This window comes from Pomacea canaliculata, linkage group LG1 (assembly GCF_003073045.1).
Source record: "Pomacea canaliculata isolate SZHN2017 linkage group LG1, ASM307304v1, whole genome shotgun sequence".
NCBI lineage: Eukaryota > Metazoa > Mollusca > Gastropoda > Architaenioglossa > Ampullariidae > Pomacea > Pomacea canaliculata.
In genome coordinates, this window is record NC_037590.1 from 35391912 (window position 1) to 35419420 (window position 27509).

At 38.7% G+C, this 27509-nt stretch overlaps 2 protein-coding genes across 3 annotated transcripts; both read right to left on the bottom strand.

The window, feature by feature from the left end:
* Positions 1–7828: 7828 nt before the first annotated feature.
* On the bottom strand, positions 7829–13535 carry LOC112563706. 2 transcript variants are annotated; one of them, XM_025237973.1, is made up of 6 exons: positions 13288–13535; positions 12988–13186; positions 12169–12334; positions 11331–11479; positions 9928–10021; positions 7829–8548 (listed from the first exon to the last, which is right to left on the bottom strand). In XM_025237973.1, the coding sequence occupies exons 2-6, from the start codon at positions 13019–13021 to the stop codon at positions 8374–8376; spliced, it is 618 nt and encodes a 205-aa protein (XP_025093758.1). In that variant the 5' UTR covers positions 13022–13186; positions 13288–13535; the 3' UTR covers positions 7829–8373. The 2 variants fall into 2 exon arrangements, with proteins under 2 accessions (XP_025093758.1, XP_025093764.1); XM_025237979.1 differs by lacking the exons at positions 12988–13186; positions 13288–13535 and adding an exon at positions 12759–12896.
* A 4736-nt stretch (positions 13536–18271) lies between these two features.
* Positions 18272–25874, bottom strand: LOC112575209. The gene is made up of 7 exons (XM_025256901.1): positions 25594–25874; positions 24191–24255; positions 22732–22836; positions 22278–22449; positions 20947–21092; positions 20174–20297; positions 18272–19903 (listed from the first exon to the last, which is right to left on the bottom strand). Exons 2-7 carry the CDS (start codon positions 24234–24236, stop codon positions 19705–19707), a joined length of 792 nt encoding a protein of 263 aa, XP_025112686.1. The 5' UTR covers positions 24237–24255; positions 25594–25874; the 3' UTR covers positions 18272–19704.
* Positions 25875–27509: the final 1635 nt, after the last annotated feature.

Consider the following 27509-nt stretch of genomic DNA (forward strand, 5'->3'; position numbering starts at 1 on the left):
TTCAATATTTTCTACATTTTTATTATTTGTTTTTGTACCAACAGTGAGCAAGTCCCTAAAAATATTCTTTTGGTGAATTTGTTGTGTGGGTGAATAGTCAACTTGACTTTGATAACAATTCAGTTTGGTCTTGTGGGTGCTCAGTACAGCAGTCAAGTCAAAAAGGTCGCAGGAGGCTTGACAAGTAGCGAGAGGCACGACAACCAAGATGATTTAACACAGTTCACCGATCCTCTTAGAAACTGTTGACACTTTCGTTCTAAGAATGTTTGCGAATCAAATGTGATAATCGCAATAACATTTGGCTGAACTTCAGAAATCTCACAAAACCTTAGAACCTTCACGCACACACACAGAATAATAAACTATTCAGCTGGATGACACGATCCACTGCTATAAGATGTTACAATATGTGACAAATAAAATTATGTTTTTACCCATATTTTGTTTTGATCCTCAAGTTGTCTAAGTGAGGCAATGACTGATAAAGAAATAAATTAAACAAAACATAATGATGGAGCGGCTGGGAAAAAACCCACGGGTGATTCATAGTAACCGACCACTGTGTGATTCTACGAAAGATCAGCTCCATACTTATTACAATAATCGGTCATAATCCGTGCATTGGCTTTTAATCCTGGCTTAAAATAAGCGTACTTATGTTTGTAAACCCTTGCGCTAACAGATGCAGTTTGCTGATTGTGTTCGATTGTTTCCTTACCAAAAAGTCCTTTCGATACGAATAATCCGCTTTCAATTAAGATGTTATTAATTTTGTAGGAGACATATAATTCTGCAACGTATTAGGGCGGTTCTCTGCTTTGGTACATAATCGGTTTATTTTAAAGTTCTACGAAGGTCACATACAAAAAAATCCGATGATATTACCAAATCCAGTATTATGTAGTCTGTGAGTGTGCGTGTATGCGTGTATGCGTGCTTGCAATAGAAAAAGTTACAAAATTTATTTTGACTAGTTTGTCACATACTGCGTCAAACAGTATTCCGGTAATTGTGTTAAAAAACAACACACATATGTATAAATAACATAAGATTTTGTTTATCTGTGGATGTCGAAAGATAAGTCTTTTGTACCTATAGTTGTCTACACCTTATCTAAGACCTCTAGAGTCTACACCAACCGAATAAAAAAAATACTAGGCAACGCAAAAGACGAGTTTTGCAAGTCATTCTCAAACGTGTCTATTTCTACCTATTTATCTACACACACACACTCTCTTTCTCTCTCGCATGCACTATTGTATGCATTCAGGACTCCAAACCAAATAAAATCATTAAACTATACATTTTCAAGTCTCCCTATAAAAAATTGAACAAGAAATTCAGTTCCAAGTTTGCTATTATCTGCCGTTAACCCTCTATACTTACCCAACCCTACCCCTCTAGCCCTACTGAAATTGTAACTCTAACCCAACTCTAACCCCCACCTCAAATTCTGAAAACTAAGAGAATTCGTCGTAACCCGAGTGTGTACCTGGTTTACCAAGATACATACTGAAACATTCCCCCCACACACACTCACACACACACACACTCGCGCGCGTATCCAAGCACATTTATATGAATAGAACTATTTAGTGATGTAGAAACGTTTATAAAAAGCTTTAGTAGTAATTGTGGAAATGCTTACAAATTTATGCAAAAATGAACATTATAGTAACAAAAAAGGTCGTTTCTGTTTTGTTTCTGTGTCTTAATGGCAGCTAATTTCGGTTGTATGAGCTGCAACATGTTGTCTGGCCGTAAAAGGCTGACCCTTTACAGTTACTTTTCATTGACAATTACTATGTTAACGCACCACATTGTAACGCTGGCACCTACTCTACAAATTAGTTTTCATTTTTTTAAAAAAAAGGTGAATAGTGGAGTGACCCGAGGTTGTGTTAGTGGGACAGGTCATGCACACACTGCTGGGACTGGGGAACGTAACCAAACCTCATTTGTGCAACTCGAGGTTCAACGAGGAGTTGGCCAAGATAACTGATTTTTCCGTTTTGTCCGTGCATTCATCGCACGAGAATGAGACAACCCCAAGTCACTAGAGACAAAGCAATTAGTGTGGACAGTGCACTGTGTTAGTACGGCATGGGTTAGTGTTCCTATCTGATCTAGGTCAAACTTAATTTTTTTACATTATGTTTTAGAAGTGTATAAAATTGAACTCTCTCATCCCCTCGCCTTATAGTGTAGATCTAGATTTTAAAAAAAAGCATAGTCGCATGATGGAGTAAGGGACACTATCGTTTTTGTCATGTCAGGAAAATCACACACATTATAGAGTTACCTCCCCTTAACTAGTAGACGTTCTAGGAGAAATCAGTCGTGCGACGTGCACTTTTATCACATGGCGTTGGTCGTACGTGAACCCGGTAACAATTAAGCAAAGGTCGTCGCCCCAAGGTTCAATCTGTCCTACTTTTTGCCAGTGAAAACAACAACAACAGTCTTGCTTCTTTTCCTCCCTATATGGTTTCATCGTCAACTGATTTAATTCCTATAAATGTTTGCATTTACCAACGAGAACTTTTTCTTTTCCTTTCTTTTCACGCTTACACACAAAACTCAGACACAACTCATAATTCTTATGCGTGTGTACAGACACAGAGAGCTAATCGCGTGAGGACAAGTATACAAACAGAAGTGCAAAAAATGTAATTATTTATAAAATCTCGGGTCACATGGTCAACCAGTTATTTTAACCAGACCAGCTTTACACCGATTAAGACTATACTGTTGCAAGTAGGAGTTCATGTTGTCCGCCCGCTGATGCCGATACTTGTTAGCATTATGATATTTTGTAAGGGTTTATGTGACAGAGAGCGAGCCGACCCATGGAGCAACTAAGGCTGTATTACGGCAAGGCAGCAGGGTATATAGTATGTATAGATCGAAGAAGTCATTCTTTGGGTGTTCATATGATAGTGCGAGTAATTAAATGACGTTTGTGAATGTGTGTGTGTGGTTGGTACTTGTCGAGTATGTGCATGGCGGCTATCATCAGGACATGTTCCTCAATCAATGTCACTTGGCAAATGAATTCTTCTTTCCCGAGATTGTCCACAAGCCAGTGAAGGGTGGGGTGTACATGCACTGTCTGCCTTTACTTACTTTCATTAGTCATTGTTTACACAGGACATCCCATTGTTTAATTCTTTCTCCATAATGTCATGAAAAAGCCTTGTGACTTGCCCTTGTTTATGATCCTTTTAATTGACAAGCAGTATTTCTGAGTATCATCCTGGCTCCATGTCTGACCTATAAAGGTTGTTATTCATCGCTTGATACCAACTGATAATAGAGTATTATAATTTATATTGACATTAGAAGACAACTTGTCTTCCCAATAAAGCTCTACGTATATGTCTCAAGTTTTTAATTCTCTTGCTGGTCTGACAAATTAAGCTCTCACAGACGTGTGTCCCATGTCATGAAAATGAAAACACTTAATGTAAGTACGTCGTAGTTTTCTCATAAAATTATACATAATCGTAAGTGGAGAAAACTACGACGTACCTAATTTACCCTATATATAGTTACTTTCATTTTCATGTCGCGGTACACACGTCCATGACAAAAGAGTATTAATATACTATACAAAGGCATATAAACCTTTCATTATAAAAAAATCATAAAGATAACAGTTGAAAGGATAAGAATCAACAAAGGGTAAATAAATAACCCCGAGCTAGAAATTTTCAAGATTATTACAGGATCATACTGAGCATAGCAAGGGAGACTAATGCCTTGAGGAACTTTTCTCTGCTGTTGTCTCCCCTTTTCTGCTGGTTCGCGCTAACGAATAATAATTATATAGCTTACATGTCAATAGTGTGTCTTGTATGATGGTAAGCATGATTCAAGTTTTTTAGCTTGTGATGTCCATCGATGAACAAACCCAAAACCAAAGACACATTATAAAGGAATTCTTTATTGACACGAAGCTGCAACATGGATGAACATTAAAAATCTGCAAAATGAATTCTAATCCTATCAAAGTAACAAAAGGCTTGGAATTTACACTGTTAATTTCTTATGCTGTTCATGAAAAGCACACTGTCAGACTGGCCATCACAAGACAAACACTTGTCCAAATCAACACATTATCATGAAATCGGTGACACAAAGTGAAAAGCAGATGTTCTAAGATAAAGCAGTCATATCTGAGCCACGCTGAAGCAATGAAGAAAAAAGATATATGTACAAAAAATCTTATATTTCAACTGCCCTAAAGGAATAGAGTGAAAAGTAGCGATCAAGAACCCCCCCAGAACACTGCTAGATGAAACTTGACATGAACAAACATTTCTGTTTTGTGATATTTGGCTAACTCATTGCTACATTTATCTTGCTCAGTGTAGGTGTGTAACTGACAATACAGAAATATGTTCTCAATTTTATTCTATAATTACCAATAGTCATGGTGCCACAAACATTTGACAGAATATGTGGCAAGCTCAGAATAGAAAGGCAGACTGCAGGGATGTAACCCTGAGTGCCACACCATAGATCTTTTGCCTTACTGCTTCCTTTTATTCTTATAATCTGCAAGAGGTCACTTATACAGCGCATTTTCCACCACACAAGCTCACTGCACTTAAACATAGCACAGACTAAGAGATGTACTTAAGCTTACAGTGCACAATGCACTATTAGCATGCAAGATACTGCCACCAAAGGTATCTTGCATAGAGCATACGAGTCAAGAAGAGTCACAGATTGGAAACTGTGGCTCGACCACATGCATACTCACTTCAGATTCATGCTGTTAAGGTGAGGAAAGCATGTCAAACAATATTTGCCAATTACTTTTACTATCTCTGAAGTACACGATGCATGAAGGTATTTTGGAACCCAGTAGGAAGGTACTATGCAGCTCTCCAAGTGGCAAGTAATGTCATCCTGTTTCCAGCTATGCTTGATCAGACAGATTTAACTTGTCTATGAATCCCACAGAAGGAGATCTGCTATTTTGGCAGGAAACGATATGGAGCAATGCATGATCGTCAACAAGTTTTGTGGTGATGACTGGTGTAGTTCACACAAGATAGAACAGAAACGTCTTCAAATTACACTTGCACAAACTTGTCCTTGCATACACCTTCATTATGGTGATATAATTACAGATGGTATTGCCAATGAACCCTCTTCGATATATGACAATGAAGACTACAGGTTAAAAAGAAAAACCCCAAAACAAAACTAACCCAAACATCACCAGTGAAAAAAGGCAAGTTCATTGTGTATATCCTTGGCAGCAATCAAGCAGAGACACATACAAACAGGAGATTAGTGGTAGACTCTACTAATAAAGCATGGTGACTGAATCTACTTAGATGGTGTTATGTTTAATAAAATATTTGTTTTGTGATGTTTGGTTAATCTCTGGCTTTGATTTAGTCCTTTAAAGCCCCCTTTGTCTTCTACATTCTACAAAATGAGCAAACAATGATGGAGACCAGTGTTGAAGTTTGGTTCAAATGTCTCCAGCATACCACTGAAAGAATGATGGATGACAATCAATCTGGGAAATACTGAGTTATAAACTATTTCAATATGTACCAGGAATAAAAACTTGTGTTTATGGTGATACGACATCTCCTGAGAATGCTTTCAACAAAAATGCATCCGAAAGGGATTGGTTGTAGAGGAACAGTAGAGGGGCCAATACTTAATAGGTTCCTTGTGTGAATAATTGATGTGTCTATATATCTATATGTATATATGTTTCAGCCTTTTGTTGAAGCCAACAAAGCATAAACTCACTGAGCATGCAGTAGTGATAAAAACAATAAACAAAACACAAATAAGCCTCTTCATTTTTTGAGTGCCCCAGCCTGCATCAATTCTACCATCTGCTTTATGGTTCACTGAAAAACATTAATACAGGAGTAAAGGCTGATAAATAACTACATCTGAAAGTACCTCTGATTGATATAAAGGCTCTACTATCAGAGATAAAGAGAACGCTTCAAAATAAAAACTTTCAGAGTAATGGTGCCATAAAAAATAAAATTTAAACGACCTCAAGGTGATCAAAACTTTGGAGTCTATTTGCTGCAAAAGGACATTAATATTAGCAATAGATCAACCCATTGTCATCCATGATACACTAATAACAGCACATTCACATCTTTTGTCAGAATAAAACCTGGAAATAACACTTACATAAAAAGCATAATACAATAGCTATAATACTCAAAATCTTTGTGAATGAGCTGCACTTAGCTGGCATGACTTCTTTCATGCTCCTCTACTTAATGTTGTTGGTTGCAACTGCAGCAGACTCTGCATTTGTGGCTTTGCTTGAACTTTAGTTTCTGTTGTTTTTGATTCCTGCCACAGGAAGTGCAGAGTATTATCTCTCACTGGGCAGGTATTTTCAGCTTTATCACCTATGACCTGCCTAATTTGTTGAAGGATTATACAACATGCAACAACACATTCGTTGCTGCTCATACAATATGCCCTTTACTGCAACTGACAACCACAATTCTGTGTTTACTTTTCTCTGAAGGAATATTATGTTGTCTGAGTGACTGTTCATTACACTTCATAACTAATCTTCTATAAATTACCATGAACATAAAAAAAAATCATGTGTACAGATTTTTAATACTTGTGAAAGGGACATTTAAGTGCCAGCACAAATGATTACAAATGGAGAATTAAAATTGGATGAAGATATTTTATGTTCTGACTACCTCTCCAATGTGACCTGTATTGGATTTCTTTTTTGGCAGAAATTACATTCTGCAAAAATAAGCACATTTGAAAATAGACTGCCTTTGGACATCTGTTTGCCTTATATCGTGACTTTCTGCAGAAATAAAATAAACTAAGCATATTTTGAAAGAGAATTTTTGTTCATTGGCCATTTCAACCCAAAACTATATCACCCCAGCCTTATCAACCACCTCACTTAGTCCAGACAAGATCACCATAAATCTCAACACTGAAAGTAAAATTTACCCAGATGCAAAAGATAATCACTGAAGACATAAGTAGATATTAACGTCAATTATTACCAACATACAACACACATTTAAAGAAATCTTAGCTGCGAATAAACACACTTTTGTCTTTAATGATTTTTTAAAGCCTTTGTCATCATTTATTCTTTAGTTTGGACGTTTATATTAAATGCACATGCAAAAACTCAATTAGCATCAAACAGGTATTGATGACTGGGAACTCATTTAGCCTGGGCGGAAACAATTTTCAGTTTGGGGACAATGTAGTCTTATATGGGATGATAATTGGTCATGACAGGGCCAATCTGACTCAGGTAGGAGGTCGATATAGATGCAGCGATAGAGTATTGGGCTGAAATGACCAGCCTCCATTCATTGTCTTTTTGTGTCTTGTTTCTTAAGTTATTAAGTGGTGTCCAGATCCCACAGATCTTGTTTTACTCCTGTAACCATAGTTAAAAAATGGTGGCAAAGATATTTTGGGGTAAATAAACAGTGTCCACAGAGTCTGGGCATGGCATTGTTACTACAAAAATAAAACTTTCAAGTTCCCCACTTCGCCCTAAAGTGCTATTCTCACGTTGCAATGTACAGCACTTTGCGGGGGTTTTCTCTCCGAGCTTTGCAAGAGACCTAAAGCAAGGTTTGCACAGACAGGACATGATTCTATTTTTCGCAAGGCATGACCTACATTGCATGGCTCCTTTTACCTCTACAAGGTTAAAATGTGGAAGAGATCCGAGGCGAAATGTTTCTTGTTTAAATCATTGTAGGTGAATAATTTACCCATGTATACTTTTTTTGTAACTTTTGCAAAATAAGCAACTATTTCAATCAAGTGTAACTATTGCAAAATAAGCAATGAAAATGACTCCCCCTAAAAAAAAACAACAAAAAAAAAACTAACTAAAAGAAAAAACATTATGATATGGCTTTAAGAGTTTTTTTTCCAACATTTAGATAAATAAACTTGAATCTATGGGTATTTGAAGTCATTGTTCTTGGAATGAAAGCAGGCTGGTCAACTTCCCTATTAAGACCCCTCTCAGTAATGACCTGATTTTGGTGGATTTTAGTAAGTTTTAATAAGGAGCTTTTACTGTATAACTTCAAATCATGCCCACAACATTTACCAAGGGGCGAAACTTGACAATCATGACAACTACTATTTATGATTCATTTTTATGATGTCAATACAAAAAATATTTTAAAGTCATTTGACATTTTCTGACTTTCAAACATTCATGAAACTAGCATAGTATGCTCTCTTTGCAAAAAAGTAAAGAGAAGCACAGTTATTTTGCCTCTTGAGTAATCTGTGCAAGTAAAAAGGATAAAATGTTTAATGATGAGCTTATATAAAAAAAAGTAAAACTGACATCTAATCATTTTTCAAGAAAAAAGCAACAAAAGCAAGCAAAAGCAGAGACAATGTTAGCTGCTGTACATTTCCTGCACACACAGCAGGGTCTGTACTCATGAAAAACCCCTCAATGACTTGGTATCCTTCACAGTCGCGTTGTTCCTCAAAGCACTTCAGTAGTAATTCAAATGATCTGCAAGCATAAGACAAAAATAAAACTCATTTTGCTGTACCTAATCTCTTTCACACATTAAGCATACATCACCACTTTCAACAAATCGTAAAATTCAAATAAGGATGTTGCTGAGAATGCTACCTACAACTGAGTATTCATCATCAGAAACACAAGGTATCAACCTATTCCTTGTAACATTTTAAAGCATGTGTAAAGTCTAATAAATTTTGATACATATCACCAGGTTTATGTTCTATCACAAGGCTTCACGAATCTGGCAGTATATAAGACAGTTTCATTTTCCTGTAAAATATTTAAGAGTATGTGTTTAACTGGATTTTTAATATACTGCAAAATTTGCACTCCTCTGCCAGGCAAGGAAGTGGCAGTATGCTCCCTACTAAATGTACACAGCCTTGAAAAATTAAAGTTTAACTGTACAAAATTTTTATAACATAGAAGCAAGAAAACTTAAAAATAAAAAAATAGAATCTGCAAAATAAAAGAGTGGGTAACGATATGCAAACTAACTTTCCAGCTGATGCCCTTTGTGTAATGCAGGCAGCCAGAAACTAAAAAACTGCCATGAGTTAAACAGACACTGAAAACCATCAATTGCCTGTGAATCACATTTTAGCAGATTCTTTCACCAATGTGCAATAAAAATGACAGCCTGTTAGATACGCAGTCAAAGAAAAACTGAACAAGGGAAAATCTGAACTCAAGAAGAAGGATGAGATTATCCATCAAAGCAATCAAGATTTAATGAATGCCACCATAGCTGCATTAAAGTCTTGAAGTTTTTTGTAACCTTGCATCACAATTTGTGACAAAAGATGGACAGAGTTAACTTCTGCACATTGAATATGCAGTTTGAGCTTGAGCATTAAGCTTGAGTTTGAATATGTTTAAATGCATGGTTCATAAACTAAAGGCACAGTGGTCTATTTCCCTTTTAAGTCTGCTCAGCTAATACATCATTCTGGCAGATTTTTCCAGCCATTTATAGGGAGATATTTTGCCATCAATCGCTTTTGGCCCCTTATTTACATCCTTGTTTTTAACTGATCCTTAGGTAAACATGGAAATCTGTTAAAAATTTTTTTGTTTAACTCCAGAAATATGGCTTATGACTGCCACTGTTAGTGGGTTGTTAAATGTCATCCAATAAAACATGACAATGCAATGCAACTTCTTAAAAATCATGGCATTTTTTTTTCAAACTGGAAAGGAAGGCTCATCCTGTGGATGGAAGTCTTGCACACAACTCAAGATGTCCAACTACAATAAAACACTTATAATGCACAACCCTTAGAAGCAACAATCACACCCAAAAAAGATTGTCTCAGACTATTGCACTAAACCCAAAGAAAATACAAGATAAAACATCATCTTACTTGCAGTCAACAGATTCTTGTGTATCCTTACGTGTAGTCACGTAACAGGATTGAGCACCAGTAATGGTGTTGTCAAAACAAGTCTGGTTGATATCTGGTGAAAATTAAGATAAAATTCCAGTTAATGATAAAATACTTTCTCGCCTTTCATGCCAAAAGTAAACTTCAGCTACCGACAAGTTACTTCAAACAGACTTGATAAGAGAAACTCACTGACAACAAATCTTGCATAGCAATAAAAAGCACATTCCCTTCCTGCCAAACTTAACATCTAAGAAATAAAATTTCTGACTTGACATATATCTCATTGAGTTTGTTTTATCTAGTTTTTATCACACCAGACAAAATAACCTATCACATTTCAAGAAAAGATCTCTTAAAAATTTATCAGCTTCCATGACAAATTATTTAAGCTATGCATATATTTTCTCACACATATCTATCCCACCGACTCCTGCTGAATGGATGACTCTTTGAGTAATGTAATGGTCTAGCATTATATCAGCATGTTTTTTTTAACAGTTGCATCTCTTTTGTCTGCTAAATCGACTTCTTCATGTATATAGATATGTAATAAGAAAATATAAATTCTTTTTTCAATTTGAACATTTCAAAACTTTCGAAATGAACCATAACAGGAAGTCTCTTGTTCCATGACATAATAAGTAGACTTGTAGTGCGCAGGAAAGAACCATAACAGGAAAAGAAAGTCTGGTTTGAAAAGAAACTTTTCAGTTTTTCAGTGCTACAACTATAATTCGCAGCTGCTTTAAAAGCTGCTAAATAATAAGACATGCACCCACCCCCATTTTCCTAAAACTAGTCTCTTCAAAATTCAACAAAGCACGTCACTCTATCAAAGTTAAGAAAAAATGGACAGTTTAGTAGTTACAGCAATAGTGTCTGAACCCACACTTGATGGATGGGAAAAGCATTAAGGGACAGGAGATCCACATAGCCCTCCCAAATGATGCTGGCCCTACAGATAAGCGGGGTCTCTTAATATCTCACTCCTTAATGACCATGTCATTTGTGTCATATCGATGAATAGGATGAGTTTCATTTTATATTTATGCTGTCCATGTCTGATAGATCTTTAAAAAAAGTTTCATTCAAAAAATATATTACATCAAACTTAATAGATAAGATAATAATGTGCAATCTTCCCAAGCTTTTAAATTTAGAGACAAAGAAAAGAAATGTTACTCTATGCTTTATCTATTGTATACATTATGTATTTTCCTTGTAATATGTTGCATACTAATCTCTTTGAATGAGCCCAATAAACTACATATTCGACCATAAGGTTATATGACTACATTTATTTTTATCTCAGCCACAGCTGTCCTAAGCTTCTTGCAGAAAAAAAATCTATTAATGAAAGAATTTGTAACATTCTTTACCTGTGTGTGAATCACACAAATCTTTGAACGCTTGAGAAATCCGAGAAGCATCAGGTAGTTCATCTTGTCGAGAATCATTATCCTTTCGAAAGCAGGCAGACAGCTCAGTGAAGACACAGTGATAGTATTGTTGAACGGCATCGGAGTGACTGTATTAACAATAAAATGTAGTTTTCAGCTCAAACAATAGCATGAACATACACTGTAAAGTTGCGTGAGATTGTACTTATTTCTATAAGGCTACTGAAAATTTCAGTCTGTTGAGCACACCTGCATATAAGCCGCAACCACTAAATTTAAAAAAAACATTTTCACAAATAAGCTGCACTGGTTTATAAGCCACAAACATGCTAACTTGAAAGCTGCATTGTAATCATTTTTTCTCATTTTCGGCATGATGAGGATGTGTGCTTCGACTGGCCTGAATACTTCAATTGTATGCAACTTTGATTTAAAAATGTGAACAGTTAACACTTTAACATGAAGCTCATTGAAAAATAAAAAGCTGCAGCTTATAGTCTGAAATTTACAGTATGTTAAATTGGGAACAAAAAATATATTTACAAAAAGTATCTACATATCTCTTTTCATTTGTGAGAAATACAGTTTATAGTGCTATAAGCAAACTGTGCCCATACAATGTATGTTTGGGAAAAGAAAATTTGCCAGATGTAGAAGGTACAGCACCAACTGAGTGTAAATATTTTCACAAATTATTTTCATTTAGTTTGTTATAATATATGGACGTACTAGCATCTACAACATTAATTAAAATTACACTGCATACATTTGCATGTATTACATTTTCTGAATGGACATTAATAACTACCACAATTACCTGCAGATTGTATGCAGATTATTCCAGAGAATGGTAAGGTCTGTCAATTGTTTGTAATCATTTAGTTCAGCTGGGTGATCGGTAAAGTTACTTAAGTAACTTTTCATGCAGCTTGGTATGTGCTCGTCTGTACAGGTTGGGTCTTCACTCAAGATTAGCTGAGTGCCTATACATCACAATAACAGTAAACATTAAAACAGCTGGAAGAAATTATGCTCATTGAAATCATCCACATACCTGAAGCAAAAATATGGAGCATCTCATTGAACCTCAACTTGCACTCACAAAATTTAACACCAGCAATTAACAAACAAGTGATGCCCATAAAATCACCTGGACACAGGTCTGTGTATACATATTAGCATCACTTTGAAAGTAAGCAAGAACTTGACAGGACTGGAAGTAAGCAGTTTAAATATACTGACTGTAATTTTAAATAATTTAATAAGAAGTTTGAAGTATCTTCCCTATCACTAGCATCATCATCTGTACATGTCCATGATAAAACTTGCATCAGTCTATGTCTGTTTCTCAATTTGTCCCATGGAAAATTTATTTTTTTAAATTCAATTGCAATTAAATTCGCGCACATTGCATTTAAGAACTCCGAGATCGGGTGTGACTGCAGCCAACATCTATGCAACGCCATTACAATTCCCCGATGACAAACCTCCCCGGCGAGCTGCTAATCTCATTGCACAGGGGCGGGTGGAGGAAGCGTCTGCATTGCTATTTCCGACAACAACTCGCGACAAGGACCGAACAACAGGTAGAAAGGACTAGTTGAGTGCTATTGACTGTTGACCAAGGGCTGCTCACCTGCAAGCGATAGCGTGATGATGAAGAGAAACATTTTCCCACTTTCCAGCGCTCGAAAGGAATCAAGGAAGCCCGCTGTAGGACGAGGACCCGACGGATGTGACAAACCCTCCAGCGAGTGACACTGCCGGTCTCGAATGACAGGGCGGTTGCGTGGGTTGACGCGTTCGTCAGTCACTTGAGAAGCAGCGAAGCTTACCTGCGGAAAGCACAAATTTTTTTTTTTTTTTTTGAGGTCACCCGACTTGTCTTACTACCTGAGTGAAGCAGGTGGGAAGACGATCAGTTCGAAGAACCTACCTGAAATGCCCTACTTTCAACCGACGTACGCGACACACTCGTTGTCGGTCCAATCAGCGAATCTTTCTTCTCCCCGCCGATCGCTTACCTGGCTGCAGGTATGCAGCTCAATCGACGGCTTGGGTTGGCGGATGGTTGCAAACTATGTTGCATACATGCAAAGGAAAATCTCAGGTGGGCATGCAAGCTTTGGAAGAAGAAAAAGAAATATTTTAAAATGTCGTTAGGTTATAGTAAAGATGAAAGGTCTTGTTTTAACTGTCGTAAGAACTGTTGCACTATAGCTGAGACCTATGGCGCGGAACAGTCACGCTTCATTAATCGATGTTCAAAATGGCCAACTGGGGAAGGGTGTGTGTGTTGAAGGTCGGGTGGCAGAAGGTGAGGGCTTGTCGAGTGAGATTATATAACAGGTAAACCGACTTCAGACGTGTGGGAAGGATCCGTGTCACCTCGGTCGCCTAGCTCCACATAATGACTGCATGCCAATTAATTTTATATCGGATTTTAAAGTCGTGTCGAATGTTCCCTGCATATATTAACAGATATCAAATAAGGAAATAATTATATAGTTCCGGTCTGGTAATGTCGTTGCAAAATAGTTATTCGGCTACCAAGATGGCGTAGTGTTCCGTCTCGGCTGCTTGAAACTTCAGTAGAAGGCTGAACACACTCTGAAACTGTGAGGGACTTGTACAGTAGGAACTTGGTGTTTAGGTGCTAAATCTTGTTCATCTTGGCCAATATTGCTATCATAGCAGTCCTTGTGCGAATTTGTGCCGTGTAGCTGCCATCTTTGGACATGATGGATCCAAGGTACTTCACTTTAATGAGCTGTTTCCTAATGGCTATCGATATGCCAGAGTCGCTATCGTGTTACAGGTATAGGGCATTAACACAAGCATGAGATTGCAGAAAGCAACATATAAACATTTCCAAGACTTTTGCGTGTGAGGCGATCAAATAACTGGACACACACTTGGGTGTGATTATCAACAACATCAAAGGCTCAGCTGAAAGGAGATTGTATGGAGATATGTCAATATTTGCTGATTTTCTTCTAATAAGAACGAGTTACCGGTAAAATCTTTTAAAAAAATTATTAACATGGAGCAAAATAAAAACAAACGTAGAAAGAACGAGTATTTCAAGAGTTCAAGGACATGTGTGTGTTTTTTTTTTAAAATTGTGCTTTTGACGAGTTCGGGGGCTGACCCCAGAGGTTAATTTTATTGGCATGCAAGTCGATCACGCAAGTGTACACACGGGTTATAGAAGGCTTGCAAACGAAGTACATGTAGCATAGAATGACCAGGAAGTCAAACGAAAACCCAGAAAGCAGAAAAAAAAATCCTTGGCTGGTCGAAGCCTGTCTGCTGTCCACGACTTCTCAACCTGTCTTGTTCTTGTGCTTCAGTTGGCTCACCCGTGTAAGGACTAATGAGACGAAGTCGTGTTCACAGGGTGACCCGAACAGATCCTGAAAGCTTGTCTACTATCACTGGGATGACACAACTGCGCATGATACGACTTCTGCTGATATATGATGTGTAGACATGTGCAAAGTCTCTTTTTCACAGTCGGCACGTGTCACATAAACGGTAAATTTACTTGACAGTGGGTCCGACCTTGCTGCTATAACTTTTCCTGAGCACCATCCAACCATCCATCCAGACATACAGACTATTTCCTTCGGGTACAGGAAAATGAGAAGGGAAATTTTGTCTACTCTTTATCTATGCAACGTGAAATCGCGTGTTACAGTTATACACGTGTGTTTGTAAGAAAAGTAACTCGTGTGTGTATGAGAGAGATAAGAAAATATGAAGTGTTAATGAGTATTGTCGCCGAGAGCTTCGCAGCAAGATGTGGTAACAAGCATTGCACCTGAAGTAAAAAGTCTCACTCTTCCCTATCACACCTGTCAAGGTCCCTTCAGGGGGTCGCAGGTACCTGCAGTCTGACTTGCGTCTCTGCGAGTTTGACGAGTTCAAGATCCTGGCACGGAAAATGCACAAGTTCCCTGAAATACCTGCACACGCTGCAGGTGGTGTCAGGTGTGCATAACGGTCGTCGCAACATGCGTTGTGCAGGTAAAGAGTTCGTGTGAAGGGTAACTGCGTGGGCGCGGATGAATAGTCGATGTCACTGATGACGATCGACGTAAACAGCGATTGAGAACAAAGGCTGGCTTGTGAGTCAACAGTCCAAACATAGAAATTCATAAAGATTTTCAAGCACAGGCCCGTTTAGATACGATCAGCGGAAGAACTCTTGGTGACCCGATTACTTTCGATTTAACAAGGCTTGCTGTGCAGAGATAGTACATTCGAGAACACGATTTAAAAATTTAAAATATATTTCGAAAAAAAAAATCCCAGGAAGTCAAATGGAACCTAACGTTGGGTTGTGTTTTGAATCTTTTTTTATGTGCCCAAGAAAAGATAATCCCTAGGACACGTTTTCAAATATTTCGATGAAGAAAAATAACAAGAAAGATGATAAAAAAAACTAACATCAGATAAGTCAGGCACCCCATGACCGAGCCAGTCGGCTTTATTCAAAAAAAAAAATTTACTTAATACTTTTGATACGCTCTTGTAATGAGCAAATAAAGGTACAACGAGAGGGGAAGATAACCCTGTGTGTGTGTGATGAGAGAGAGGAGAATATAAGAAAATGTTAAGTGTAAAGGCAATTGAATAACTGTGTAGTCCCTGTCGTTCTGACTCAGACACGTGATCAATAACAAGCACCTTGCATGCAGCCGACAGTATTGATGGAACATCTAAGCTGTCTGTGACCTGCAAGTCACGAGGTTTCTCTCACAGCAAGCGAAATGTCAGTACATTTTGTCCAAAAGCCTGCTGTAGTTGGTTTGCCAGCAGCTTTACCTGTGTTCGATGCCTGCATTTTCATCACACTAGCTGGGTTTTAACATAAATATGTAGATTCATACTCCAGACATGTTTATGGCAAGATTAATTTTGTAATATTATGTAATTTTCCCAGTATACCTACCTGCCCCGACTGTGACATTTCCAGCCTCCACCAAACCCGTTGTTATTATTTTTTTAATGTATGAGATAGGTTTGGTTGGACAGAGGTGTGTAACATTTGGGTATACTAATTTATTTGTGCATGCATGTGTGTGTGTGGATGGGTGTGATTCGTGACTCGTCACACAAGGACAGAAGCCGCTCTTGGTCGTACCCTCGGAAAGTCCATCTCGCACCCGAGGTTGAGAAGCCTTGTCTTAGGGTGTTACAAATGTCTCTCCAGCTACAGGTGTTAATTGGGTCGTCGTTTGTTTCCCAGTCTGTCTTGCCGCTGGGCAGATTAATGTGGAGGTCGCACAGCAGTTCGGTGAGTTTTATCTCGAATGACTCAGACTTGCCTGGTGTAAAAAATTATCAATTCGTTTCTCAAAAACACCAGACGCAATAGGACATATTGGTTTCAGTAACAGGCGAACAGAGTATATTACCCACCCACCCAAACCAACACCAAAGGCTTGACTATATGCGTCTATCTTTATTTTTTTTAATAGTATAAAAGTATTTTTTATATAGCTTTTTAAAAAAATATAAGTACCCGAGAGAGTCAACAATCTTATCAGGTATATTGTGTATTATACTGAAACTACAGCAAGATCTTTTAGTTTTCTTATGTCTGTGCTAATCTTGTTTTATCTATTACAGAGTAATTAATGTGCTACAATTCAAACTGATTCAAATGAGTGGAAATCAGGTAACTTCCCTTAATGTTTCTTTAACTTGACCATTTAAGTGCTCTCAATTACTTCTCACTTTCTGCAATGGACTAGTGTGAATTTCTACAGCCACTTCTGTTACAGACTTTTATTATTATTTTTTTAAATATTTAATTCACTTCGTATATTTGTTTGCTTGTATCCATGTGTTCGGTGGAATTTTGTAATCGATTTCTCACCGACTTCCCATTGTCCTTGAGGTCTGAAATTTTCACCAGTTGCTCGTTTCCGGCGACAATGAAATATTAAAACATTTCCAGCAGTCTTCAAGAAGTAAAATTTTTAGAATTTAATTTTGTATGACAACGTATCGGCCGAGCATGGACGTTATACCCTCTATGGGCCGAGTTAGGGGACATCGGTAACTCCTGCCATAGGACTAGTAAACTATTCTTATCTCCTCTAGTTCTGTCTGCAGGAAGGGAATAAACAAACACACACAAAACCGACAAAAATCGCTGGAATTGAAAAGAAGAAGCTAGAGAGAAAGAAACGCAAACCTTAACGACGCATGTCTACTACAATCATTATTCCAGCTCCTAAAAACTTTAATACAACTTATAGCCTATTATTTATTTTAGAAATAAACTAAAATGTTTAGATGTGTTTAGTGTGCCATGTCCCCTTTTAGCCGAAAGGATGTTTATAAAAAAGTCAATTTTTCTTTGTAGGTTTTGGTTCATTACAAATCATAACACACACACACACACACACACACACACACACACAAACTTACATGCAATTGTTATTATATTTTTATTTACAGTGTAGCAATAGGTACAAATATTGTACCATGTGTTTATTTACAATTCAACTTAGAAATACAAATTTTGTCTATGTACGTATTTACAAATGAGTCAAATGACTCGTTGAAACATTAAAGGGAAATGGACAGCTGTGTTTAAATGATGAATACTGATATTCTGGATCATGTATGATCAAAGTTTCTGTTTACAAATAAACATTTTACTTATAATCACGTCTAAACGATAGCTTGTGTCAGCAGAAATACAAAAGAACACACGCTGCATTTTTATTTACAGTTCATTAAGGATGGCAGCTTTACAACCATATATTAATTTTAATTAAGTTTATTGAATAACTTAATATACATTTATACACGATCAGCGCAGCACTTTATCAGTTCAATGCAACGCATTCTATATTCAAAAGTAAGTTACCAAACAAAAGTATTTACTGGTTGCATAACAGAAAATATTTAGTTCATGCATTTATTTATTGTTATTTGATTGCCATTTATTGTCAATATGTACGTAACTGTCGCATATTGTATTATAATTGTCTGCAATCCTAGATGGGATATTGGGTAGGCTTTCAAAATAAGTTTGATCTTCATCAGTCCTAAGTGGCCTGTTTCTTCAACTCATTGCTTATATATTTGACTAGTTTAATATCGAATATGTTGGAGTGGAGGGGTAACAGTTTTATTTTTACTGCCCCTGATGGTTTGTGTGCATTTTTTCCTCTGCGAGCGTGAAATAGTGGACATAAAGAGTGACACGCTTATCACTCCATGCTCCTTTTTATTCTTATCTTCATTCTCTCTTTTCTTCATGGTGGAAGATTAAATGAGGAGGAACTGCGGGACTTCTGAGGTCCAAGAAAACTCATCGGGGGGCTTACACTGGTATCGTCTCGTGAAATCAGACATTCACCGAGAGGGATGAAGGGGCATTGAAGGAAGCTGACTCTATAATATAGTGATATCCTACCCAGAGAGCCAGCGCTGGTCCAGGGGAAGATGACTTCTCCAGTTCCCTTGTAATTGTAATCGTTAATAGTTTTCACAGTATGCTTATAATTTGATTGTCAATACATGTATCTACATTTCATTCAGTAACGAAATATAAACTGCAAACATTAGGGCAAGTATACTTTAGGATTTACATAACTACTTGAACATTGTTTACACGTGAGCGGTTAGTAAATGAGGAAAAATGACATTAAAGGATCAAACTTGTGCTACCCCGCTCAATACAAAAAACAAAACAAAACAAAACAAAACAAAAACACACACAAAAAAAAACAACAAAAACCAACAACTCCGGAGGGAGGAAGGCCTGTACGTTCCAACCCCAGGCCAGCTACCCCGAAGGCCCGTCTACCTAGGTCTGGAAATAGTATGCTGCAGACTTGAAGCTCAACATTTGTATGTTTAATGCTTGGGTGTTCTTTCTTCAGACCTTTCTTTAAAGGAAAAGAAGAGGAGGGTGGATCCATTGTTTAGCCGGCGGTATAGCATCTCCCCTTTTGTTAGGCTTGATCCTATTGTAAACCCGCGTAAGGGTTTGAAAAACCAGAGTCCCATGTCCTTATATCTTTCATGGACACCGCACACACCTATGGGAAGGGTGGGACGTTACCTGCCCGAGCTCATTAGTAATGGAGAACAACTGCCGTAGAACACGACCGCAAGGCTATCACTTACTCCAGGGTCAGAGGAAACGGAAAGCCTTTTTGAAAGTTTACGTGTGTATGTGTGTGTACATTTTTTCTGTAAGGCGGGGTGGTGCGCGCGCGGGTGTGTGTGGTTGCGTGTCCTTTTGCATGCGTGTGTCTGTGCGTGCGAGAGGTCGAGAGATGGAGAGAGAGAGAAGGGGTTATGTGTGGTAAATCAGCTATTATCAGGTTCGTGCGAAGAGGACGCTGATGATCAAGCTCACGACAACAGTTACAGCAGGAACCGGAGCACTCATGGCGGCGCGGCTGCGACAAGATGGCGGTCGCAAGTAAAGGGACATCACTCTCGTGTACGCTGCGGCCGTCGTCGAGCCACACACCTGCAGCTTTTCCCAGCAGCACAGGTCGGCAATGTCGTACGTCCTGTGGAAAGTCAGTAAGCGTGAAAAACAAAACCCTTTCTGTAGACACCATGCATGTATCAACTCGAGCATGAGATTCGAACTGCCCCCAGATCCCGTCAAATCTGTTTACCTGTAGGTTCAGAGGTCAGCTAGAAGAATTGTCTATGTTGATGTCGGGTTGTTTTTTGGAGTGTGCGTGCTTGTGTCTGCTATTCGTCTTGCTAGAGAGAAACAATCTTAATTCTTGAGCTAGTGGATAAAGAAATCGCTGTAAAACTTCCATTTTTACCTGCAGATAAGATGTGGTTGGATAGGAATCTGCAGGTAGCTTCCACCCACCACGAGCAGAGTGTCCCGTCTCACGCAGTCAAAGACTTCTGGGAAGTGCTTCCGTGCGCAAGACTTGTCCACGTCTGTTGGAGGGAAGGGCAAAGGTCATGTAACACGCCATTAATGAGTAAGCAAAATACCATAACTAGGAGGTTCCCAGCTGTTAATAACTTACGGTATATGTTACTAATAGAAAACGGTTGAGCAGGGCTTCGGCTAAGGCTAAATTCTTTGGGGTCCCAGGGACCCCTTCTTCAGATTTTTAAGGGGTTCCTGTTCTTCGCCCAAATTTGAATGGGACCCCATTGACGAAAATTGAAGGGGTCCTCCAAACTTTTAATGCGTACTGTACGTAATTTTTTGCGTAAGCAGAAGCCCTGAGTTGAGTCTCTAAAGATAACGCAATATTTACGATGAAAACATAGCAAGTGATTAGTATGCTGGTCAGAAGATAAAGCTGTAAATATCAATACCGACATGGATATCAAGATAGTGATAATTTTATGTGAGGACTCTGCTGTCGAAAGTTCTAACTACGTGTGGAAACTTAAAAAAAAAAAAAATACGCAGGCGCGCTAGCATGCACACACACACACACAAGTACTTTGCACTGCACGCAAATGGTGGCATCGCTGGCACAGTTCTGACTTTTTTTTTTCAATTACTTAATTAAAAAAGCACTCCGAATGACCAGACTGTACGTATGACAGAATGTGTAGAGATTGTTGTTACCAAACTGCTGATGCACGCCGCAGATGTACTGCAGGCCAGCACGTGCGGTCTCGATGTCAGGAAAGTGGAGAGCGTTCTCAGGAGGGAGACAACTCTTGCTGGCCTCCAGGACGCACTCCATGGCTGCCTTGTAGTCGGCCTCTCGCCTGCAGAAAGTTCGAGAGAGTTTAGTCGATGTGCTTCATACAAAGTCATTGTTTTAGGCTCACGATCTGGAGCAATATTCTCAGGCCCTTGTTCTTGAATGCATGGTTTCACTTCTTTCCATGTGTTTGCACTGTCAGTCTGTTGGTAAGTCTTGCAGTTGTCTGTTAGTGCCTGTTGTCATAGTGATGTCGTCTGTGTTGTAAAAGGGCCTTACAACGATGCAAATGACAGTCTGATGGTCGCGCTTGCGTACACCTGGACAACAAGACCTTGCATCTAAGGAAGACAACTAAAGAAACAGCTACCTTTGTCAACCCAACCTCATAAGTGAAAAGAATTTTATGTAATCCCCATTTGCTTTTCAAGAATTCAACAAATAAATTAAAGCATTGCCTCTGATCTCAGCTGAATGGATTTTACTGATTTAAACGTGCGACTCCCTGTTCCTCCCTACACTTTCTGGCACTCTAAAAAATAAGAGGCTTGTAATAGCTATTCACAGTGAATATCCTGGATGGTTCAAAAGCCGCTAATGGCAATGCAAAGACTAGCATTATTGTGTTGCAAACTCCACCTGGATTTTATTTGAACACCTGAGTAATCAGCAAGCTAAATCTCTCTTTGTGTGTTATGCATATTATGATGATATCGGGAAAGTATGTTTCTATAAGAGTTTACTAAAGAGGATTGTCACACCTTCCGGTTTGAGAAAGAGGAGGAGTTGAGAGACTGAATGAAATTTGAGACTGAAAAAGTCGTACTTCAATCATTTTCTTTTCGTATATTTTTTAAAATCGCAAAGTGCTCGTCAGTAAAGCACTAGTCAAAAAAAAAAAAAGCATTTCAAGTGACTTAATAATAAGAATGATGATGATGATCGCAAAAGTTATATAGCGCACATTTAAACTCATAAGAAGCATGCTTTTAGCGCTTCAGACATGGACAACATACGAGAGACAGAAGAACAAACAAATATGAACGACAGAATGAGAAACAACAGTTCTGATGAAAAAAAAAACAATTACAGAAAACGCAAAAAGGATCCAAGTAACAAGAAATGATTTTGCAAAATGAAGACGAGCAGAGAAGTAGAAGTAAGCGGAAAAGGGGAGAAGGGTGACAAAGGAAAGCATTGTGCGGACTTTGGTTAGAAGTATAATTTTCCGTTAGTGAGCTGTACTCACTGGCACATTTCCCCAGACCCATGGTGGGTCCAGAACTCCATGAGACTGTAGTGCACCAGCAGAATCCTGTTGCACGTGAAGTCCATGCTCTCGCTGACGTTGGCTTGCAAAAGACACGAGGCTCTCATGGCCTTCAGCCTGGCCTCATCCGAGCCGCTGCTTCCCTCAGGTCCTGCGTGTCACAGGAAGAGGTGGGGGACATTGAACAATTGCAGCTAAATATATCAAATTATCTTCACTTGCAATTATCGTCGGCAGCAGCACCACCTCCACCACTACCAGAAACACACGTCATCATCATTGTCGTCGTCGTCGTCGTCGTCGTCGTCGTCACTATGGCACGTTGGCGACTGCTGTGGTGCTGGAGAAGGTTTAGTGTACCTGCTAACCCCGAGTGAAGGAAAAAAAAAAGAAAGAAGATGTCTCCTCTATATTGTTATGATGTATTTCATACCTACACCTGATGTGGTCGTTAGCTCGATTTCCGAAGAGTTGCCTGGCGTGGTTGGCTGGGTGGACGTTAGGTTTGGGGAGCTAACTGTGAACGCGAGGCTTATTCCTGTAGCACACACAAACCAAGGGTACACTACCGTACACAGATACATACGTAATACATAATACATAATACATATCTACATATAGACACACAGGAGTCAACGTGTGCATTTTGGTAATGAATGTAGAAAGGTACAAAACATAGTACCTATCTACATACCTGTCTACATACATATAAATGTAATGAACGTTCCAAGCGCATTTTTCAGATGTCATGTTCAACTTTACATGTTTTATAGGTTCCAGGCAAAGGGTTTACTGGCGTCCGATGCAGCTTTACATGTCCATGTAACCGAATAGAAGAGTATTATCAGGTTTAACAAAATGCCACGAACCAGTCTACGTCAGACCCAAACCTGACATGCTGTATGTTTTTCTAAATAAGAAGGCAGCTACAACGGATAAGCAATATTTTTTAGTTCTGAGTGAACAGTGTATTTACTAAGCGAAGAAAACTCTGCACTGGCGAACATTCTAAAGTCGATTGTCTTCCCTGCGAGAAGCGTATCTCCGCGGCCTCTGAATGTAACCTTGTCCAATCGAGATAAACCAATTGGGTATTTTTACTTCGAGATAGATAAATGAGATGCTTGATTATGTGTGGTTTAGCTGATAAGAATGTTAACTTTTTGCACCTTGTAAAATGTTTATCATAATTTAATAATAATAAAATGTATTACCATTACTTTTTACAAGAGGTCCCATGAGGGACGAGTGTAATTAATGATAGCACTCCACGAGCATAACCCCGAGTGGCGTGTACGTGCTTGCCTTGGTTGACATGCTCCTCCATCTCAACCCCATTCATCTTTACACCTAGAGTTAATATGATATGTCTTTGGTGAATGTATAAAAGTGTTTTGAATGTAGACGGCAATTAAACACAGTTAGAATCCTGTATTTTATGCTTTCCTGATCTTCGTCCTTTGTCAGGGAAACTAACATATCACCACAACATTACATAGGTTTGTTGTTATTAAAAGGCTACGCATATTTCACGAGTAAGTGTAATTTAGTGACACTCGTCTGTGACAGAAAACCACAAGACTTATCGTCGAGAAAATAGAGGGAAAGGGTTTAATACTCCTTTAAGAAAACAACTGTGACGTGTACATATACTGCATTCAAGTGGCGACAGGGTGTTTTTAAACTCAGTAAGCAGATGAAAAACGGGGTGAACAGGATGAGAATAGCATATCTTGCTAATGTGAGGTATTTTACAATGAACGAGCAAACATGCCCTGCACGAACTGTTCACTGCGACACTACAGCAGGGTGGTGTGTGACGTGTGGGGTGTGACGCACCAGGACTGGAGCTGGATTGTGGAGGAGGTGGGAGGTGTTCAAAAACAACTCACCTGCTAGGAGTGTTGATGCAGCCGCATACCGAAAGATGGTTCTCATGGTTCCTCCGGCCGGAAAGCTGGGGGATGTTAAAATATCATTTAATTTGAGCGTAGAGTACCGAGCAGGATTAATATTACATGCAACTGAAATTTGCACAGACCATTACAACAAAATAAATATTTATTTTTGTCAGACTATGTAACCAATAAAGCAAGTAACCAAACAGGCTTTTCGATTGGCAGGCTGTTTACCCACAAACTTTAAAACTGGACTGCTGGCAGATTATTTTTTTTCAGTTAACTACTAAAACGAGGCAGGAGTGTACAAAGCTTCCGGTTCATTGTTTAGGCTCGCCGAGACTAACAGCGGATAACTTAGCAAGAGACTAAGCGTTGGTCTCGGCAGACAGACAGCAGTCCACCTGTACACGTCCGTGGTTTACCAGTCTCGTAATTAAAAAATAAATGAATTTCAATATTTACGTATCTGCGTGTTTTTTTTAAATTTCGGACCATGAGGGGAATGGGAAGAAACTGGAGAAACCCCCCGATGCCCAGCCCTGCGAACAAGTGTTAATACAAAGAATGTCCCAAGACGAGATCTGAACCGAGGGCCTCACAATGCAGTGGTGACAAGCAAGTGTTTTAACTGCTACATCACGGGGCGCCCCAACATCCGACTGCGACACTAAGGCACTACAAAGACCCCCCCGTCAAGGCACACCTGCTAAGCACACAGCTTAAAATACTTCACCGCTGATAATTCACCGAGTTCTGATATTGCAAAAAAACACACACCCTTGTATAAAGTGCCTGTGAGCACCACAGACAAATAAAAAGCTACACTTAAAGGTCACATAGGGTGAATGTTTTGTCTGATGAGTGGGTAAAGTTCAGTGCAAGATTATTTCCCCAAGTCTGTACAAATACTGAATGATGTTTGCAGACGAGTATCTCCAGAGTATTTAACCAAATGTAGGGTTGTTTGAAGCAAAATGAAAGCATCAGGTTAGAATAAGGCATTTTTTTCTGCTGCATACATATTTTTCTAAACATTCCTCCCTTTTTTCGTTTTACTATTCAGCACGTTGTCTTCGAATTTTAAAATACATTTCTTCTTTATTCTATTCCCATAGGTAATTTATTTTTAAACATCTCCCATATTGATCATTTGGCTATTGAATACTATCCACAAAGGCATGTAAAAAAGACAAAAATGAATAAAAACCAGCAGCTGCGTATAAGTTCGGTTAAAAAAAAAAACCCTCCCTGGAATATAATAACACAGGAGGAAAAAATAAGAAAGCAAAAAACTACCATTAATTAATAATTTTTCTCATCACCGTAAATTCCTTCCTGAGACTATTAGCAATAATCTACAAGATAATTCGGACGATGTAAAAAATAAAACGTACTTTTTTTCGCTCCAGTTTTTGCAAATGGAACTAAAGGCGAGTGGGACTCAGGAAACAGCAGTTTCGACAAGAAAGTGCAGACCTGACATCAACAGTTGCAGGACTGAGTGCTTTACGACCACTTGGCGAAGCAGCAGGTGTAGAGACTCACAGGTGTGCAGACCTGTGCCGTGGGTAATAGCATGACCACACATCGGCGTCATCGTCAGCATAACGGCTGGCAGGTGTCGTTGACAGGCGCACCGAGAAACATAACTCATGCTCGTCATCGCTCCTCCGTTTCTAGTAATGCCTGAAGGTAAAAAAAAAAGCTCCATGATGTTAGTGTAAAGGAAGCTGCACACCAAGCGATTAAAGCAAGAGTGTGGGGAGGATGTTGCTACGGGTTTATGGGGTACATCATGGCTTGACCTGATGGGTTTTACCTTCACTATCCGGGGTATTGTTTCTTACCAGTGTCAGGTGTGATCGACTCTCGAGATATTCTAGTTTATACTGTTCCATTCCTCCGTCTTGTGCCTCACTCTTCCTTTCAACATGCAAAGGTTGTGGGATGCAGGCCCCAGATTTGCTTTCAAAAGAAATTAAATACACATGTCGTGCTTGGGAAAGAAAAACAAACACACCCCTTCTGCATTTTAAATATTTTGAAAACTTCAAGAAAGGCTCGATTCCATGTTGGGATAACACAACATGAGGCTTTTTTAACTTACACTTTTTGTATTTGCTGGTTGGTTTGAGTCTCCCTCTTCTATCTAGTTTTCAAACCGTAATCAACATTTTTTGGCAACTAATCTTTCTTTTAAAGAGTAAATCCTATATAAAGGTCGACTCTTTTGTTTGCCTTCAGACTGATTGAGGCGAGTCGTGCGCGACACACTGCAATGTCTTCGACAGTCGTCCGTCACCAAACTTTCTGTATCCTTTCATGATGTCAGGTCTTCAGGTTACTCTGGTTTGATTGACTCTCTGTCCACGAACCCCTGTCCTCTGCTTACATACATCGTCTCTTCTCACGTTTCGACAAGAAAGGAGATGTTCTAGAAGCTACAAAGGCATTGCTGATGGGCAAACAGTGCGGAGTAAATTCTGACCACGTGATGACTACTCTACCCTCCTCCGGGACAACAGCAGCCACCACAGGATGTTTCACACAGGTACAGAGGAGTCGTGACAGTCCTTGGTTAACTCCTTTTGAAATGGTGTAATAGGAGGAGTGCACTTGGCCAGTAATTTATGTATACAAAAGGCTCTTCATAAATATTTGATGAATGTTTCGAGTATAGTTTCCACGAAGTTTGTAAGAGACTTTTTGCAAAGTAACTTGAACGTTTTATTTCAAAACGCACGAATCCAGCATTTGTAAGATTAATTTCTTTCATCAATGGCATTTGAACAAGGATTTACTGGCTAAAATTTGTTGTGTTTCATATACAAACATCCCTACGCATAGTCAACACAAGACAAAGTATGCTTTGGAACGGGAATAAACACTTAAAGTGTATAAATTAATCTGAAAATATTTATTTATGGAGTAATATTATTAGCGACAGCATACCCGACAGCTTTATAAAGAATTTTAAATGTTTACTTTAAAAACTATTATTTAAACTCTCCAGACTAAACAGCTGCGTGTCTACATGTCTGGGAAAAAGCCAAGCTCTTGCCCTCGAAATAAGAAATAGGATGTACACACGCCTACACATTCGTACAAAAAGGCTTTTCAACCATTTTCTCAAAACTTTTTCAATAAAAATTCCATTTCATCCTCAATTTTAGAACATGGACGCGTTGTTTCTTTGTTATAAAAGTTAATACTTTTGTCCACTTTAGCAGATATTTTTCATTGTCAGGTAAAAAAATATTTTTTCCAGCAAGCTCCAGTGGTCCTGGAAACCTGTGTCACGACTTTCCAT

Coding starts and splice junctions, on each gene's coding strand:
- LOC112575209 (XM_025256901.1), bottom strand. CDS start 24,236: ATGAGAACCATCTTTCGGTATGCGGCTGCATCAACACTCCTAGCAG. Junction 22,837..24,190: donor TGCATCAACACTCCTAGCAG/GTGAGTTGTTTT, acceptor TGTGTGCTACAG/GAATAAGCCTCGCGTTCACA. Junction 21,093..22,277: donor GGGTCTGGGGAAATGTGCCA/GTGAGTACAGCT, acceptor AACTTTCTGCAG/GCGAGAGGCCGACTACAAGG.
- LOC112563706 (XM_025237973.1), bottom strand. CDS start 13,021: ATGTTTCTCTTCATCATCACGCTATCGCTTGCAG. Junction 12,335..12,987: donor CATCACGCTATCGCTTGCAG/GTGAGCAGCCCT, acceptor TGTGATGTATAG/GCACTCAGCTAATCTTGAGT. Junction 11,480..12,168: donor AATCTGCATACAATCTGCAG/GTAATTGTGGTA, acceptor TTGTTAATACAG/TCACTCCGATGCCGTTCAAC.